Source organism: Anopheles stephensi, chromosome 3 (genome assembly GCF_013141755.1).
Source record: "Anopheles stephensi strain Indian chromosome 3, UCI_ANSTEP_V1.0, whole genome shotgun sequence".
In the NCBI taxonomy this organism is placed as follows: domain Eukaryota; kingdom Metazoa; phylum Arthropoda; class Insecta; order Diptera; family Culicidae; genus Anopheles; species Anopheles stephensi.
The window spans coordinates 21,570,453-21,589,884 of NC_050203.1; the positions used below are offsets into that span (position 1 = coordinate 21,570,453).

Below are 19,432 nucleotides of genomic sequence, written 5' to 3' on the forward strand. Positions count from 1 at the left end.
ACAAACTCCACATTCTTACAGGAGAAAAAGTTGAGCGATTTGCGTTGATTTTTCTTGAGTTTCTTAAATTTAATGTTTTCTATGTATCAACACTGTGGGAAGCAATACGGCCAGGCAATCCATGATGAACCAAAAATAAATAGAAATCATTTTTAATTTTAAGAGCTCAACTGAATAAAACAAAACACCTCAAATAACAACGAAAAAGAAATATCAATCAAATGTTGAAATAATCATTTCTTCTTCTTTATTGGCACTACAACCTCTAAAAATCTCGGCCTGCCATTTCTGGCTTCCTGTGGCCTGGTTTCACCCGCAGTAAAATAGTCAGCCCTACGTACGGGGAGGCGGTCCAGATGGGATTTGAACCCCGCGTGAAGATCGGCGCCTTTGTCGCCTCGGCCATCGAACCACCCTCGGCGATAGTCATTTACGGGGATAAAAAATGTTGTTTTATTTTATAATTGCATTGTGAATTGCTGTAATAAACGATTATTTTTTTCATTCGATGTCATACAACTAATTTTGGAATTTCATCCATGTAAAATTTGCTAAGTTATTCTTAAATCGCATTACATTACAATCGACTGAAGTAAACCTGAAATTAATCTGGAAGAAGAGGGTTTAATCTGGAGTAGGGTAAAATATCCTATATCACAGTTTGTCACGCAAAAATGAAAAGGGTTTGGGTCTAAAATTAACAGATTGTTCGGTTAATTAAATATCTTCGGAAACAGCCAAATAATAATAATCCAATGATGGCGTTTTTATCAGTGTCGTTCCGCATGAATAAAAATAAATAATTTATAAGCTTGAACCATAAATTTTCCGAAGATTAAGAAGAATTTCACAACAAAAAGTTTAAAAATTGTGTTAGGTAATACGTCCCAAAACTCCCAGTAATGTCAAAAATATATCCCGAAAAATTATATATACTTAAAAAATGTGGCAAAATTCCGATATTTCAAGAACAAATTTGCTCACCTAAATCCACGAATCAATAACAAATTTTGATCACTTTAACAAACTACGCGGCATAATTTTCCTTATATTAGGGAACACGTGAACTGTGTTGCTTTTCTGCTAATTAATGTACCTATATGATGGTGATGAATAACACTCAAACCTAGTGAGAAAGCATCCTACACTCGTCCCGCAAATCATTAAGCACCATCGCAGCCGGGAATGATAAATGTCACATCGAAAGTGCTCTAAATGTGGTCAAACTCCAACACTACCACCCGAAACCCACGCAATCAAAGAGCTGGTAATTTTTCATTGCCCAACCGTGCCACTCGGTGTATCGCATCTTAGCGTCGGGGAAAATGTCTACTCCGAAGGATCTTAGTCATTTTTTCCACTCAGCATCACCGCCACGCGGTGCGAGCGCTATGTATCCATCACCCTCATTCAGTGCAATGGCTGGCGAGTTTTTCCACACACACACACGCACACATCCAGCAGGGGGACGACCCACATCTCGAGGAGCAAGCACAACGACGAAAAAAGTTATCGATTTTCACTCGAAGCGTAAAGTGGATGTGGAACACCACCGTCCGTCTCCTATCCTTTCTTCTACCCCATGATCATGCCTTTATCATCGCATCATAATATTCATCTGCGTCTGTGTGTGTGTGCGTTTGCCTGCAATAATGGTTTCACAGTGTGTGTACGCGTTCGTTCGCTTTGACGGGGAACATTTATGTGGCAGTTTTCGTCTGCTCACTCTCCAAGACATTGGAGAAGCGTTTTTTTCCTTGTATTTTTCGGTTTTGTTATTTAGTTCAAACTCTGCCGTTGCCTTTGATATTATTATGTTTATTTTCCTCCAAACGAAATGTACAAGTGGGTACGTGTGTGTCGGTGTGTTGGTACTGTTGGCCAACATGAGATGGCAAAATATGATGAAACAAACAAGTACGCTTTATTATTTATTTGCTTTTTGGCGTTCGACTACGAGTGTTTGGATGTTTGGACCGATGCTTGCTACTTCAGCAGAAGAAGCAAGCCCCCTTACTGGGTGAACAATCATGGGCAAAAAATAATTTTAAAGCTTTGAATTGAAAAATTAGTTATTAAATTCAATTTAAATTAATTAACAGATTTACTTTAAACACTAGGAATAATCTAAATCGATCCCCTCTCAACTTTGACCTCCTATTAATCCACCCATCGATCTCAATCAAACTATCTTCCAAACAACTACCACTACTAAATCGATCCATTACAATTATTCTCCTGTTGGTTTTTGTTCGCCTGTCAAGATCTCTTGAAGACAAAAAAAAGTTCAAAGATGTCATCTTCCTCCGGGCGGTATAATACAACCAATCTACGCGGCAAACCCGGCCTGGCCCCCTACATCCGGAAGATGGGCCCGTGCGCGAATGTTTACCGTTCCCGCTTAATCGGACGTTATGCATATTTGCACTGTGTAAATAAACATTTCAACCTCCAGCCTGCGCTCTCCGACTGCCTCGGTCTGCCCCCGCCCCCCCGACGAGGGCCCTTACTTAATCCTACCTTCAGCGTGCGCTTACGCTTCATCAAAGGTAAGATTTCACCCACCCACCGGTCGCTCCGGTGAAGCTTCGTTTGCGTGGTTAAACAATCTAATCTCTAGTGCAAAGTAGCGAAAGCCAATGGTAAAGCCGCCAAAAGCCAACGACTTGCGAATGGCCAACAAGGCAACGACTCGCCGCTGAGCCTTACGCAAACTCCCGTGTGAGAACGCGTTGGTTGGTTTTTTTTTTATTCTATAAAGATCGTCGATCGATGAACCCGCGGTAAGTGTTGATAGGTTCGTGGAAGAAGCATTAAGTGGAAGAAGTCCTCCACTCCATTCGTCAATTTAAATGCGGATCCATCAAAAAGTGGAAAAACAGGAAAAAGCTCATTTCGTACAATTCAATACGGAAACATTCATCATGTAAGTACATGATTTATTACTTACGGAACTTCTCAATCAGTGAACAGACGCGTTGCGGCAAGGATTATTGCCCCCGTTTAGTGCGCTCCACCCGCCGGAAAGGAATGGCCACGACCGATGGGAGCAAAATTGATCGATTGAAACAATCCAAATCGATGAGCAGCTTGGTACCGATTACCCCTCTAGGAAGAGGTCAAAGGTGAACGGATGGCAAAAAAGGTGAAGCGGATGAGTGTAAAAAGCGGACGGGAGCATTCCACGGTTTTGATATGTGCTGTTTTATAGACATCCTGAAGCAAGTGAAGCACCCATGGCTTCATTCTTCGCTGCGGATGCGAGATGCGCGATTCAATAATTATGGTCCGAAATCGCTGCACAACGTTTACATAAGAACATAGCTCTTTAACTAGTCCATCTCTTTCAAAGATCTCTTGGTATAATGTGTAGAGACCAACCAAATTAAACGCACCCCAGCCGGTAAAAGCAGAAGGTGCTAAAATATTGAATTAAATCGTTTTATTCCTCGTCACCAAGCTAGCCTAAGGGCAACAAACAATCAGCTGACCAAGCTTCCGGACGGTATCGATCACGTCACGTTAGACCCAACCCAGGCCCGGAAGATGATGCGTGACCTACGAATTAACACGCCCGGCGCTCGTGTCTCAGTTGACCAATAGACCAACCCGATCTTCAATTCAACGCACTCCGATCTTCAATTTTTCCACTCAGAGTTTTTGACGAGGCGCACAAAAAGCGTGAACCCGCCAAAACAAAAACTGACCCCTGTATTATCTCACCAGCTTTCCCAAGGCTTCACGAAACACGTGATGCGTGAATCTCGGTGTGTAAGACTGTTGAGCTGAACGTCTTAATCATCGAAACCGGCGCCACACAATCCACTATCCAACGTCAACCAATTAGCAAACTGATACGATCTATGATGCGATGTGTCCCGAGGTGTGGAGTCGCGAGAGGTTAATGTTTGGCCGGCCACCGAAACACTGGTATAACGTGTTTGTTTCTAGCTTCGGTTTTATTTTCGGTTCATTCCGAAAAGCAGCTGATTCGTCTTAAAATAGCGTATCGCTCGATGACGTCAGAGCTTGAAGCGCACGCAATTTAGCACACCGATTTTGCGAATTAGTGTCAAAAGCAAGCTTTTTTTGCAAGTGGAAGCTTTCGCTTTGATGTGTTTACGGTCGCTTTGTGAGCTGACGATTTTATAAGCAATAAAATTGGGGGCATTAAAAATTGTTCCCCACACAATCGGTGCTATTTATTTTTAACCTACTGAAAAAACCGCTGAAGTCAAGGTTTCGATGGGTTGTGCTAATCCGAAAAGTAATAAACCATTAAAAATCAATTTATTTGCCTTCACACCTTTGGATGGCAGGACTTTCTCCCAAATGGAGGCGCATGGTGTTTGAAAAAGAAAACTGCTTTCTCCACCCCGCGATGGAGACGCCTGGTGTTTGACGCGGATTTTTTTTTATTGTTTTTTGGTACTCACACCACTGACGCTACTTACATTTGTTTCCGCTAGCTCCTGATAGTAGGATTCTCCGCTACCACGCCGCGACCCGACGCACATGGCGCGCCTCAGCAGACTGGAGATGATGGAGCAGAGGCCGCATCGTTGCATCACGCCATCGACCGATCCTTGGCGCGAGCTGGACGACTGTAGGCTGGCGGAGGAAGGATCAACGGTGGCTCCGCCGGACGAGGAGGTGGCAACGTTGGTGGTGGTGGTAGTAGTGTTGGTGGTGGTTGCAGTGGGTTGCCCACCGCCAGCTCCAGTGCTTTCCGTCGTCGTCGTCGTCGTGGTGGTGGTGGTAGTAATGGTAGTCGGCGCAAGGCGACCTTCGGACGCCGAGGTCCCTCGGGATCTCTTCGACGCGGCCACCTTGACTGCTTTTGCTAAACCCTTGTGCGTGGCCACTCACTCACCGCACACACACACGCACACAGACGCACACTCACACACACACCTAGCTTGCGTGTGTTGCGGTTACGATAAACAGGGGAAGATCTTCTTTTTGGTTAACTTCAAAGCACCAAGATTCAACATTCGCGGTGAAAAAGACACCCAGGTATTCGTACTTTTAGTAGCACACAGGATCGTTCATGCTGGCAGAACTGATTAATACAGCATTCTGTTTTCTGCATGAAAAAGACGAGCAGACCCCCTTTTTCGATGGTCTTTAAACGTCCTGTGGACGCTTTTGCTTAAGGAACATTTGTTTCATTTTTTTTCGGCGACTTTAAACTTCACGCTTTAATATGCGTATGAATTACGTTTCAACAACGGCACACCGTGGAAGCATGAACAAAGCACACTGCCTGTGCCGGTCTGGTAGCTCGGGTTGCCAACACTTTACACACAGTTTTACACCAACTTTGTGCGGACACGTGTTAATTTGTTACACCGGTTACACCTGTTCCACGATGGCCAGATGCAGTGGCCGAGCTTTTCGGTGCCCTTATTTTCACGACGCATCGACCGGTACGAACGGCAAATGCATGCAAGGGCAGGCGAGATAATTTACACACTTATGCAAATCGCTCATATACACACATGCACGGAAAAGCACCTGGTGGTACACACACTACACACTTGCTGGGGAGTTATCAAAACCACTTTCACTTCACTTACGGGGGAGGTTTTTTACGCACAGAGCATGCAGCACTGCACACATTTATTTTCCCGAACCTTGTTTTCGAAACACCTTCTTCACTTTGGTAGGACACTCTATTCTGCGTATTAAACAATTTCGATGTACGCAGCACTCAGACACACACAATTTAATATAGCACCGTCCTCGTTTGTTTGTTTTTTATTTCTCTCTGAACAGATGGAAATATTAAGAGGAACGATTGGTAAATCTTCATGGCTTTTCTACAAAAATCATCACTTTCACCGGCAAAGAACTCGTAAGGGCCCGCTTTATCTGCTAGAATCCAATACACCTCTCCCCCTCCAAACGGTGTCACAAATCTACTCACTTTTACATGCGTTCATTCAAAAACACACCAGACAACATCCCCACGAACATGTGTAAACGAGCGAAAGGAACAAAACCCCTCGTGACAGTTTCAACGAAAGCTGTCACTCATCCTCCGGACGTGTGGAGGTTACCAGGCAGGCCGAGTAAGCATCGAGCGACCAACCTGGTTCACCTTCGAAGATGGCAAACACGGCAGAGCTAAAAAATCTTCACTCCAATAGCGCGAGTGACACTCTTACAAAGTTTCGTCGCCGTCGTCATTGCCGCCCCGAAAAAGCCTACCGACAGGCTAAGTACGGGTGGCATTCCGTGTCAATTCGGTAAAATTAACACGTTCACCTAACGAGCCCGAAACCCACCACGGGAGACCGGCCGGGGTAGCCGAGTTGGCGCGAGTGACAGGCGACAGTAAGTCACCCCGTGCGGCACCCAAGCCGTCCACGGCGTGGTGTCTTTTTTTGGCGATTCTTTTTACGATCTTTTGCGATCTTTGGCAGGCTATGAGGAGAGAGCGAGAGACGAATCGCGCTCGCCCAGTGGATTGAGGAGACTGAGCGTATCGGCGAGCCACTTGAGACGGAGGCTAGGTTGGTAATGGTGACCGATTGAGACGTAAGCAAAATACCGTCCATATACGCCCCGGCGTTGCTCAAGGTCGCGACGATCTTGCGCGAGATCTGCGACCCGGGTGCTGCACGAATGGGGGCTGCTGCTTAACGTTTCTTCGCACGAGCGGTAAACGATTGGCTGTGGACGACGATCATCATGATGAGATGGTGATGAGTTTTGCGATACGGTGGTGTAGTGTGCACGACTGGCGAGCGTACGATTACCATAAGCGAGGGTTTTTTTTGCTATCTAGAGACTGTTGTACCGGGTTCGTGTGTGGCACTGAAGGTTAAGCGTACTTGTTTGTAGTACACGCACACGTATGGGTGGAGCAGTTTTCGCTTTGTTTCATATTCAGTTGAACCTCAGGTGATCGATAAAATACAACTGATTCGTGGCTTCAAAACTTGTAACTATTATATCCATGTTACGAAAACATAAGCCACGCTAAAAATACTATATTTGTTACAAGAGTGTTATCAATTCTAAAAGCTTCTATATTCCAGAAAATGGGTACAGATTACTACGAGTGAAATTCTTTTAGACCAAAATGCCCGTGTGAACCTAGGTCTCTTGATAGATGAAGCTCATTTGGTCAGCGAAAGCTTGGACAACGAGGCCTCTTAGACTGCATGAGGGCTCCCATGGACGGTGACTATCTTCAACTCTCAGATGATGGGACTAGGACAATGAGACCTCTAGACTATCTCTTGGCAGATGAGGCTTCTGTGACTACAAGGGCTGAGACAACGAGCCGACTCTTGATAGACGAAGCCCCGTTAACGACGAGCTAGATAGATCACCTTATAATCTTGTACCACGAGCTTGAAACTAGATCATATAGGGCGAGAAAGTCCATCACATTTCTTAAAAATGAATCAGGTCGTCTGCACACCCTGGCAAGGCTCAATATCCACAATTATCTCAAATTAGAATATAAAAAACTGAATTTTTCCTCTTCCTGCTATAATACTTGTATCCACAAAGAGACATTTATGATTAGCATGAAGCATTATATGAAGCATTATAGCTAACTAATAGTTTAAATAGCAATTACTGCACGCAAATTAAAACCCATCTACATTTGAATTCAAAATGTGGTGAAAAAATTCAATTCTTTCCCCCACCTAGAAAATTAACCATCACAAAAGGTTTGTCTCGCACACAAAAAAACCTTGCTCACAACTTTCACTAACAGGCTGATACCAAATCAAATCAGATCCGATACAATCCTTACCACACTTTTGCTAACCCACACTTACACACACGCGCATTCACAAAAGTTTAAATTAGATTCTAAGAACCTCATCGGACTAGCCGCTACCAATCCCCACTACAGTATCACATGGAACAATCCTAACACGTCAACGCTTCTTAGACGACAGAGCAAGCGGCAAAAAAAACCCCACTTCTAGATTCGGTTGTACTCGTTAGAGCACCCTGTTCCATCTTTTCCCCTAACAGCTCCTTGCGGACATGTTAAACTTTCGGAGTCCAGCCGGCACAAAACAGCAGGACACGATTCTAATAAACCAAAACTTAGAACCGGCACCGAACATCCCGTCCAGAGTAAAGTTTATAATTAAGGCTTCGGGCAGTTGTTGGGCGAAGGATTAAGTAAAACACCTAATACGCGTCGGAATGGTGTTACTGACAACTTGCCACCACCACCACGACCACCTCTGGGAAATGACAATCGCTTCGGCGTGCTTTAAAATATGGCTGCGCCTGCGTTCGTGTGAAGCGTAAGCTGCTCGGTACACAACCGGCTACAACTTTAGCCCGATTGTCCGGCTCGTAACGGAAAGAGGGAAAGAAAGAGTAAACATCTTTAGAGAATTTTTCCGGTCCAGTCCACCCCCAAAACCGTACTCATCAAAGGTGACACAATCCGAGCTCTGACAGGCCGAAACACAAAGCTCCATCAATGCTTGGGAAGGCACGGGAACGTGCAACGTGGATGAGCTGGATTTAGGAAGACACCGTAGTAAACTTCCACGTGCAAACAAAACTTATTGTTGTCTCCCTGTGTTCCCTCACACCTTTCCCAGCTCCTCCAGTTCGCCTCAATCCACGTTTTTCATTGTGCAAAACCAAAATTTCCTATCATGTTCCAATTTTCCACAAGACAAAACAGCTGCTGCTGCTGCTGCTGCTCCTGACGACGATGATGGTGATGATGATGGTGATGAGGACGGTCCTGCCGGTTCGGGCGTGTGTAAACAATGCTCCAAACAGACACCACAAAATGAAACGAGCCGGCCAAACTTTTATTTAAAGGATTGCAGAAAAAGGGATGCCCACCGACCGCGATTGGCAGTCATCGGCATCGTTCTCGCATTGACATTTCCTGCAGCACGATGTGACACAATTTGAATTTGTGTCCCATCAATTCCTTCCTCGTCCACACACACAAACACACAGACACCCTTGTCACACGGCCGATCGAAATGGTGAAACAATTCGTCAACCGACCAAAGTCCCAAGTGAGATGACAAAAAGCGGAAGGGCCTGGTGACAACGCCACACGCCACAAACCTGCCTGTCCCTGTGGCAAGCAGAACCTACGGCAGAAAGTTTTCAAAATCAATTAAATCTTTTCGAATCGCGAGTGTTTCCCTCTAGCCCGACCCAGCCACACACACACACACCCAATCGTCCCTCCATTCTTCTCATGATTATTAATGTTCTGTTCAGATCCCTGCTGTTAAACTCGTCGTTGGAGTTGAAGACACGGAAACATGGAATAACACATCTACACGTACGCCCACAGTATCCTTCTGTGTTTTTTTTAGTTCTTTTTACTTTTTAGGGAAATGAAAAAAAAATGAGAAATTGGATTCACAGAACCTGCACAGCTGGCCCTTAAAGTGTACACGGTTTTGGTAAATCAAACTTTCCAATGAATCGCGTAGGATGTTTTTATCGGTTAAGCAATGTTTTGCATTAATTCTAATTAAGTCAGTAAAGCGTCAATATTAGGCGCCAGCGCTTGGTTTAGAAAGTGCGCTTTTCATTATTCAATTATTGCGAACAGGAATGGGACATGGGATGAAGGTTTGCTTTACGTTTTTAAATATTATTTAACTAAATTAATTTATGTCGTCATGGTGAAATTTTTTCACACTTTTGAGATTTAAAGCATGAAAATAGGTTATTAATCACCCCATAGATAGCTTATTGGAATAAGTCAAATAGTTCTCATTTGCTTTTCCTTCAAATTTCATGCAAAAACATGTCAATGACAAACTTACTATCAAAGCAAATAAAGGTAAAATAAATCGATTTCGTAAAAAAAAAATTGGAAATTAAATAAAAGTTCCTATCCATAGTTCTACATCATCAGGTTAGAAAGGTGTCATCGGTAAACAAGGTGTAAAGACACAAGTAAAAATAATAAATTCTTCCTATAATCAATTCCTAACATTCCTTAATTGTTTAAAGTACAAGATACAGCTAGTATCAAGACTTCCTTCCAAGCCTTTCCCAGACTACATAGAACAATTTAGAGCAACAAGGGTCTAAACTTATTTGTATTCCTATCTTTAAATTCACACCATTTATTCCATCGATTTCTTAACGGTTTATAGTTCATCTTCAGAGATTCAATAAACTTGAATTTAGATACTGTTAAAATATTGTGATCAAAAGTCAAAAATTTGTCAATACGGCATCAAGCCGTCTAACTAGAAATATAAATGAATAAATAAATAAAAGTCAAGAACTTTTATAGGAAAAGGCAAATAAAAATTTTGGGCAAGAATTTATAAACAACAATATACAGAGGTCCTCAGTGTTTAGATTCAGATGTGAACGTAATTAAGCTAATAGGCGATATTTCTGATGCCTCTAGAAACCAGTGATTATCAGCATTCTTTCTGCGATCTCACTACAGTTTCTAAAACAGCGGAACGCATTATGTGTATATGTCCTTTCCTTCCAACATATGTAAATACTGCCGGGTGTCAGCGAAGTGTCTGTGACGACGAATTCTCTCGGCAACTATTCAACTAAAACTCAATCCGCATAATACATCCAGAAGACAACATTCTGTCCTTCACCAAAACTGCTTCTCAACCTCCTCTTCGCAACCATTACCAGCAGTCGCGAGGGTGTGTAAAACATTGTAGCTGAGCTGCTACTGTGTGCGGTCCAGAAAGGCGCGATATTTGCGCCCCATCATCAAAACACATCGATCGCATCACACCGCACCGAGAGCAGCCTCTATGCGTGTGTAAAGCAACCCATACCCATGAACGTACGAAAAGGAAACGAAAAACAAATAAACAAACATTAAGAAACACACACACACACACACACACACACAGAAACACCCATACAACCTTCCGTAATCCGTCGCTTCTTGAGCTTCCTCCCTTTCGGTCCCTCGGTTCCATTTTTCACGATGACGTTCTATTAAATTTTCCATAAAAACGCTATAAATTCTTCGACATCGGCTTTTACACCGCATTTTTCCGTGTTTTTCTTTTTGGGGGGCGAATTTAGTTTTTCCCTCCATTTGGCCTTGCTTTTGACCCACTTTGAAAACGGGGCGGTTTTTTTTTGTTTCGCCCAAAAAAAGAAACAAAAATACAGAAACCAACATTCATTAGCATTTTGCAGTGTGTACCGAAGATTGTGTCGGTGTGTGTGTGTGTGTGTGTGTGTGTGTGTGTGTGTGTGGTCCTGCTGGGGGGTCTCCCAATCCCGTCGAAGAAGACGTCCGCGTGTGTTGTGGGTAACACGACCGAATGGCGAATTGTCTTAAGCGGTGTTTGTATGGGGCAACGGAAACGGAACAGAGAAGGGAAAGGCTGTTGGTGTTTTTCTTCGCCCGACGTGACGAAAGAAATCGTGTGTTTTTGGAAACATTCTGGCGAGTAGAGTGTTCCTCACCAAGCAAAAAAAAAACGGATCCTAACTAAAACGATGGAGGATGGGGCCTTTTTAAATTCATATTAGGTTGCTTGATTCCTCTGCCCTTCTTTACCTTTTCACAACACCCTAGACCTAGAATTGCTGGTCTGCGTCATCAATTTTCCCATGCCTTCTCTGGCCTGTTCTATCGGGCAAAATATTTCTGCCTACCAACAGCAGCAGCAGTGGCCCGTAGTGGACACTGCTCTGGGGCATGTTTAAATGTTTCCCTATTTTTATTCTCGCTTATGGAGATATTTTCGGTCACGGCGAAAGCGCTTGGAAGGTAAAACATTCCGAAGGAGGAAAACAGAAGCAAGCCCCATTGCCGTACCGGTCATAACATTAACCTTCGGCATACAGTTTTCAACCAATAATGTACCAAGTGTGGTATTGAGCTCATAAACACAGAGCACGAACCGCCACACAGTGACATTTGAACCGACAGAACTGGGGTTCGTGACAAACGCTTAAATGTCGTCGGGCCAAGTTTGAAGCTTTTAGCAACTAGCTGCCGCTTCCTTTTGCAGTGACAGTGGCGGTAAGGAAATTTCTTAGGTACATACCGAAGTTACCGGTGGCCCGGAATAATTTATACCTTTTCGTATCACTCATACACCCGTCGACACACGGAGGACACGGAGTGGTGAGACTTTGCAAAAGACTCTTGGTTTGTTCTTTATTGCATCCGGTGCAATATGCAGATTGCATACGGAAGTGTCCCGATGTATTGAAAGTACCGGGCAAGGACTTCAGACCGATTTTGTCCTAATTCTAAATGCAGCCATGGACTCGATCGATGACGTCGACATCGATGGGCCAGCTAGCACGATTATAAATTCCAAACGAGGTGTGACAATAAATTTAAAAACTGATCAGCAAACGAGGTTCGCCATCCTCTATAAGTAAATCATAAATTAAATAAATTCAATTTGTCACCCGAAAGTTCCATCGGCGAACATTGGAGAGCCAAAGTGGAGCTTGTCCTCGTAGCTTAAAAAAACGCCACCCCTATCTGCCATTATTCCCGACCGCCAAGCACAACAGCATCGATCGTGCGTCATCACTTGCCGACCCTCTGTGTGAGAATTATGGGCGAGGAAACGAACGCCAGTTTCCAAAAGCCCCAACATCCCCGGGAACGGTAAAGCTCGCCACTTATCAAAAGCCCGGACGCGCGAACATACCCGTCAAGGGCGTCGCACATACGAATTTAATTTTCTTTAATTAACCCCAACATCGTTTTCTATTTGTTGCGGATCACGGCGGCAAGGCGGCAGGACGAGCCAGTGAGCGAGCGTGTGTTAAAGGGGGATCGGGTAAAGGTCATCCGAATGCTTTCATTGGGGGAAGGGGTTGTAAATGGTAGCTGGAAAGAGGGAAGGAAGCGGAAGCAGAACGGCATTTGTCTAACCGATTCACCCCATTTCGCGAGAGGTTGAAACATAGACTTTCCCTGTTTTTCCCACACACACACACACTGCCGCATGGGTCCGTATTCCTTGTACTGCGTCACAACACCCGCCAAGGTTGTGCCCTTCAGCGAACAACCATTACATCGAAGGGATGAAGAAGAAGTGGAGAAATGCCTCCTCCCCCTCCGCATTTCCACACGGGTCGGGAAAAACGGTACCTCTCTCTCGGGAAAATCTCAACAGTACCCAAAGTGATCTGTGGTGTCAATACACGCGACAAGGATAAACGATGCTCATTGATGGCAGAATATTCCTTCGCACCAGAAAGCTTTTCTCCTGCCTAGGGAAACCGGGTAGCAAGGGAGATGTGTCTTGATACTATAGAAAATATTCTGCTAAGTCTCCCCGAACTATTCAAAGTATGGCGGCTTTTGGTACTTGCAGTGGTACTTCAATCTTATGACAAGTGTCTACAAATCTAAAACAATGAGTTTTTTTTAACAAACAATCGAAGCAATCTACGCCTTAGTCTTGTTGTATCATAGACTTCAAATATGTTTTATCATTAAGGCACTTGTTTCTTTTTTTTATCTAAAACACACTGTACCATGCAGTTTAGAAAAAAACGGTTCATTTCAAAAAACCTCCCCCCCCTCCCCCCCACCCTTTCGCTCTATACATATTTTGCACCTCATATCAATCGATTCTATCACATTCAGGCTTAAGGGGTGCTGGTATATAGCACCAGAAAGCTTCCCATATACATCAAAACCCACTAAAACCGTCGCCATGGTAACCTATTGACGATAAGTAGTACTCTCTCTCTCTCCCACTCTCTCGCATGATTTTCACTTTCGCTCTGAAACACACTCGCACACACACACAGATTTTCCCTTTTGCTCACGCTTGCTTTTCCACTCAATTTTCTATTTTCACCATTCGGCCGCGCTCACGCTTATCGTTTGGAACATGTTTATTAAGAGGCCCAGCTGAGCATCTTTTAAGAGAAAGACTGCCTGCCTATTACTCTCGCGAGCTGGTTTGATAAGCTGGCGGACAGCATTTTTCCCACTCCAGGTCGCGTGGAAACTCTCTCTCTCTCCAGCAATATAGCCCTCGATTCGATGGCAATATAGCCTTATCCAGCGACATATTCTAAACCAGCGCCCGGGGGCTAGAGCCAACGCTTCGTCCATGCTGCAAATCCAAACGTAGCTAACCCTGTATCCCCTTTTTTTGAGCTATTTTCCTTGCTGCTTGCCCGAGAGCCCGGCAAATGTGCGTTTTTTTTTTGTCTTTTTTATGCTCCTAATTGTTTTTGGATTTTCCATTTATAGGGGACCGAACAAAACAGGGCAAAACATTTTTTGACATTTCGCACAGCAAACGGATGCAAAAGCGCGTTTGGGCGAAGCCTGTCAAATTTTAGGACCTGATGGATACGTTCTATTTTAAGGTGAACTCGTGCAGGCCCGTGCATTCAGCTCTGGTTTTAATAGATGGAGGTGTTTGAAGTATTCAGTTTTTTGTCTTTTAGTGTCACAAATGCTTTAGAAGCTCAATGCTTTAATTGATTACTATTTGAGTCTCTTGGAAGGTGATGGATCTACTTTAATCAAGGATATTGTTCTCTTTAGTAAACCATTGTTTGAAGAGCAAAAAAACTGGAGGAACTCTAGCATATCTGAATTACACTGAAGTTTACCATATTTTTAGAATTCCGATAATGTGAATTGCCATCAATAAGGGAAAAGAAAGTCCATCAAAGCACCCGTGTGCGCTTTTCGGTCCCCAGAATAAACTCACACACCAGCACAGCTCAACTCACACACCGATAACACCAAGTCCGGGGAAAATGCATTCTCTCGTGCAGCATTCATCGGTGAAAAACGGCAACCCTCGCTCGGTAAACTTCACTCTCACCTAAACTCACATTTGCGAAGAAAGCAAAAAACTCACAACCTCTCTCCACCATTTTATGCTCACTCTCTCGTGCTCTCTCTTTCTCTTCACCCGGAAAGTGCGTATTCACTCTCCAGTTGGGTGCACCCTTAAACCACCAACACTCCCTAGCAACCTTCCGCCAAAACCGTCGGAAGCGATAGGCTAACTAGATTACCATCACCCTCACCGATTGCACTTTCCTTCTTTCCTCTTCCGATCACCCTCTCACTCTCTCTCACACTCTATCATACTCACTTACGCGCCTATGCTTTTTTTGCTGAATGGCTGGAATAGACGACTGTCAAAGCACCCCCCGGCCAAGTGCGAGGCTGCTTTCTCCAGCAGCGATTTCAGTGTTGTGTGAGGTCTGCTCAATCGCACCAACCACCAACCACATATCTTGCACAGCTTAAAAATGGTTGATATTTCCAACCTATAGTCGATGTCACACCGAGAAACTCCAGCCCCAATTAGAAAGGAAAAGCTCGATGGAAAACTTGTTTCTCCCCCTTAGTTTTGCGACCAGCCGGGGATGAAAGCCGACCTGCAGCACACCTGCTTGCACACTTCTGTCTACTGCATACCACTAACACACACACCTAGGCTCGCATTCACAACACATCCCACAATGGATCTTCAGCGACAAACCGATTAAACAATTATTACAATTTTTAGCACACACTTTAGCATCGATAAGAAACCGTCAAACAACTGACAAACACCGCCCCGAAAGAAAAAACGCAACGCAACACCAAACCGTGGCAACCAACAACACACACACCTTTGACATTCTGGGTTGCCCCTTTCCATTCCCTGACTTGTCGCAAGTGCTGGGGGACTTTTTGAGACCCCAGAACCCCGGAGTCGAGATCATGGAAGCGAAATTAAGCGATCCTCTCAGCGCGGGAATCGATTATAAACCAGTACGGAGAGTGGCCTCCGAAGGCCACCAACACCTCTTTTTTTAATACTGCCAAGACCTGCTCGTCTTTGGAGTTGTTTTTGCTGGGTGAGCCTACTTTTTCGCTATCAAAGCAATCCTGTCTGGAACCGCAGGTCGGCTTCCCGATAATGGCAGGGTTTTCGTTTAACAATTGCCCTTTAAGACAGCCTGCGATACAGCTGGGAGATTCATTACTTCGATCACACCTCTAGGGCCAAGGCACTACGACACGGGAATCCATCAACGAGGCTTGGAATGTGGGCTCGTCAGATTCCAGTTAGGCGAGAGAGCAGCACCGAGTCTAGCACCGTATCACAGCAACCTACCTACCCAGCGCCTACTGTGCTGGACGCGTGCATGCAGTAGGTGAATTTGTTAGGTTATTCGGGCGACTTTGACCGTCTCACATGCTATCACACGCGACCTGAGATGACTTTTGACACGAGACTGCTGCTTCTTCCCAGCGTAGAAGAAGCAAGTTGGGGACGGAAGATGAACATTTCGAAACATAACCAAAAACGAGACCCCGTTTTTTACACTTCACTTCCCAACTCTCCAACAAAAACACACACACATGGACGCGCGTGTGTGTGTGTGTGTTTTTGGGGTGAGTTTTGTTTCATGCTTTACGCGATGACAGCCCGCATTACGTTGGTTGTTGTTTTATTTTCGTTTTGTTTTTGTTTTGTTTCATATTCTACCACACTTCGTCGCACGCACCGTTCCGCCATCTTCCATCCGGTGCACCAGCGCATCTCATTCGCACACCCGTTTCTTCCCGGCGAATGTGAAGAAGAAGGAGAACACACAATGCACACACGCACACACAGCCCAAAGAATGGCAAACCCCCGAAACGCGTTTGACGTTTCCACGCAAACACACACTGGTTTTTGTTGTTGCTGGTGCTGCTGCTGCTGCTGGACAACAACAATGTGCACAAATCTTCCGAAAAAATCACTAAACCCCACGCAAATTCACGTACCAACTGGCTTATCTTCAAAGCGGTCTTCACGCACCTAACATACTTCCAACAAACAACAATGCCGCGTTGCTATCGATGCGTTTTGATTTGGACTTTAGCACCCGATGGCTGGCTGTTTGCTTTTTTTTTTTGCTTCTCTTCACTCGCTTCTTAGCTGGACATTATTGGTCCGGTTTGAAATTGCAATCGTTGAGGAATTTCGTTCGAACGCGCACGCACCTCTGCTCGACAGCGAAGAAGAACTTTGAATGTTTGAATGAATGAACTGTGTGGATGTATAGCGGAATGAATTCCGCTCGGTCGTCGCCGCGGTTGCTGCGCCTGCTGCTGCCATTTGTTTTGCGAGAGATTGCGAGAGCCCAAGAGAATCCACCATTTTGAGGGGAGAGCGATAGAGTAAGGAAGTGCGTGCGGATGAGATAGAGCGAGAGAGCGAGCGATTGTTCGAATGAATTTGGCGTGCGAGAACAGACAGCGTGAAGATGTCCAGGGTTTACCGTGTTTATTTTTTTTTTTTTAAATAAATCAGTTAACTTGTCAGAATCATTTTAATGCATCCCCTAATCACAATTTATTACAAACATAGAGGCAAAAATATTCAACTAAACTTTTTCTTACTTGATAATGAAAATCATGAAAACACATATGTATACTCCCCTTACACGAATAGTATAATTTAAAAATCCTATTTGAACTCATATCGAAAAAAACGTTAAAAACAAAAACAAAACTCTAAACATTTAAAAACCACTGCTAAGCCCTGGGCTATGCACACTTCTCTCGTAAACTGATTTCTTCTGCTAGCTTGCACTCACTCTTTCTCACGATCCATCGTTTGGCGCTCTTTCACTCTCATCTCCTGAGCAAGAAACGAGCCCGCGAACCACAAGCCAAACGGTCGGATAAAATTCATTCATAGTTCATTCAAACCTTCAAACTTCGCTTTGCAAAGATCCTTCTTAGCTGTTCAGAATAGGTGCGAGCTCGTTTAAAACAGGTGGCTTTATTATAGAAAATATGCCTAAAAGGACCAGATGTACCAACAAAATGTAATAAATTTCAGCAAAAGTCTCTAAGAGTTCTATGTTTGATATCTCTTGTTTAGCTCTTCTGGTTTCTTGAACAAGGTTCACATGCGATAGCATGCGAAGAATATGATAATTCAGTACGATAATAAGTTCAGATTATATGCTAAGTAATTCTATACAACAGTGTAAATATGCCAAATTCTCACAAAAAATAAGTATCACAAAAAATAAGTATATTCAGTTTTGTCTTACAGCTCAATGCTCCAAGCTTTTGTAACACTTCAGTCTAGCCATTCTAAACCTTCCAATTATTCACATTATCGTGAACGAAATCCAGCAATTGCTTACACTTCTTACACTCTTACTCTCATTTGGAAAACCCTGTAACATACATTCCCATCTGCTTTGCATTTTAAAGTACAACGAGCACACATAATTCGAGCGCTTTTCAATTAATATAACCATCCACAACATCATCATTCGAATGAAACCAGCCAAAAGTTTTGGTTGCTTGCCGTTTCGCCGAAATTCATGGTTCATCAGAACACAATGCGGTCCATGCGTTCCACGAATCGTCGCCAGTCCACGCCGACGAGTTTCCGTAATTAAAAACGCACGTTTTCATCAAACATTTCCGGCGGCACCAAGCCCACCAGTACCAGTACGCCGCTGGCCGATGGTGATTGTTTATTGCAACTTCCTTAGCGCCGTCGCTCAATAAACCTGCAGACGAACGAGACGAACGAATCAAATCAAACTACCCCAACTGTAACCCCTTGCAGACGAAACCCCATTGTCTAATCTCTGGCCGAGAAAAAAAAACAAAAACAAGATTTCGTTTCACTTCGTTTGGGACTTTCGTCGCAAAAATATGAATACGTAATCAGCTATAATGTTGCGATGTTTAGATGCCGTTGATTTGCTATGCTAATTTGCGGGCGCGGGTCATCGTCATCGCCGGAAAGGGGGAAAGTGATGAACGGGGTTAAAGGGAACCTCGGGAGCAAAGATTCTCCTAGGGACGAATATTTATTTGCACCGGCGTTTTCGTTCCTTTTATCGCCCACAAATGGCTTACTTTACGGACCGGCTAGCTCTCGGGGTGTAGCAGCCACGCAGGGCGATCTTCTCGATAGTAGAACGCGTAAACTGGAGGCTTCACCACTCGAACGCTTCTTCCCGAAAAAAAAGGAAGCAAAACCCCATCCACAAACTCTTTTGCTGCTAATGACCAGGCTAAAGCTGAAAATATGTGACGATCGTCACTCTTCGCCTGTAGAAGGTGCGCTGGGGCGGGCTAATTGCAACCAAATTGCTTAGAATCTTTTAATTAAAATTAAGGAAATTCGCCCTTCCCAAACGGTGGGGGAAAATTAAAACGAATCGCTTCACTTCCTGACCCACTCATCAATGAAAATGGGACAGGTTCGCTTTTGTTTCTCCGAAGCCTCGGACCCAACACACCGGGGCTCTACGGTAGGGATCAATATTTTAAAGCAGGAAAAATGGGGAAACAATTTCTTCAAGAAAGAGTTTAACTAGATCTGAACCACAACCATTAAAATCAAACTGTACGGCTTAACACAATTTTTTGAGAGCAAATTGTTCCCTTGAAGTAGCTTTGAATCTTTACGTCGTGCGATTTTTCGCAAGGAAAATTTT

The 19,432-nt window shown here is 44.1% G+C and overlaps 1 protein-coding gene across 10 annotated transcripts in view; it reads right to left on the minus strand.

Moving 5' to 3' along the window:
* Nucleotides 1-19,432, minus strand: part of LOC118512880 — a 157,071-nt gene that overhangs the window by 108,652 nt on the left and 28,987 nt on the right. The window contains exons 1-2 of one of the 10 annotated variants that reach the window (XM_036057979.1): nt 16,962-17,658; nt 4,455-5,770 (exon numbers count right to left, since the gene is read on the minus strand). The exons of 2 other annotated variants lie outside the window; for them this stretch is intronic. In XM_036057979.1, coding sequence (XP_035913872.1) covers nt 4,455-4,568 — 114 coding nt within the window. In that variant the 5' untranslated portion in view covers nt 4,569-5,770; nt 16,962-17,658. Of the gene's footprint in view, nt 1-4,454; nt 5,771-16,479; nt 16,629-16,742; nt 17,659-19,432 lie in introns of those variants that run through there. 7 more of the 10 variants (XM_036057978.1, XM_036057977.1, XM_036057975.1 and 4 more) reach the window with 7 other exon arrangements.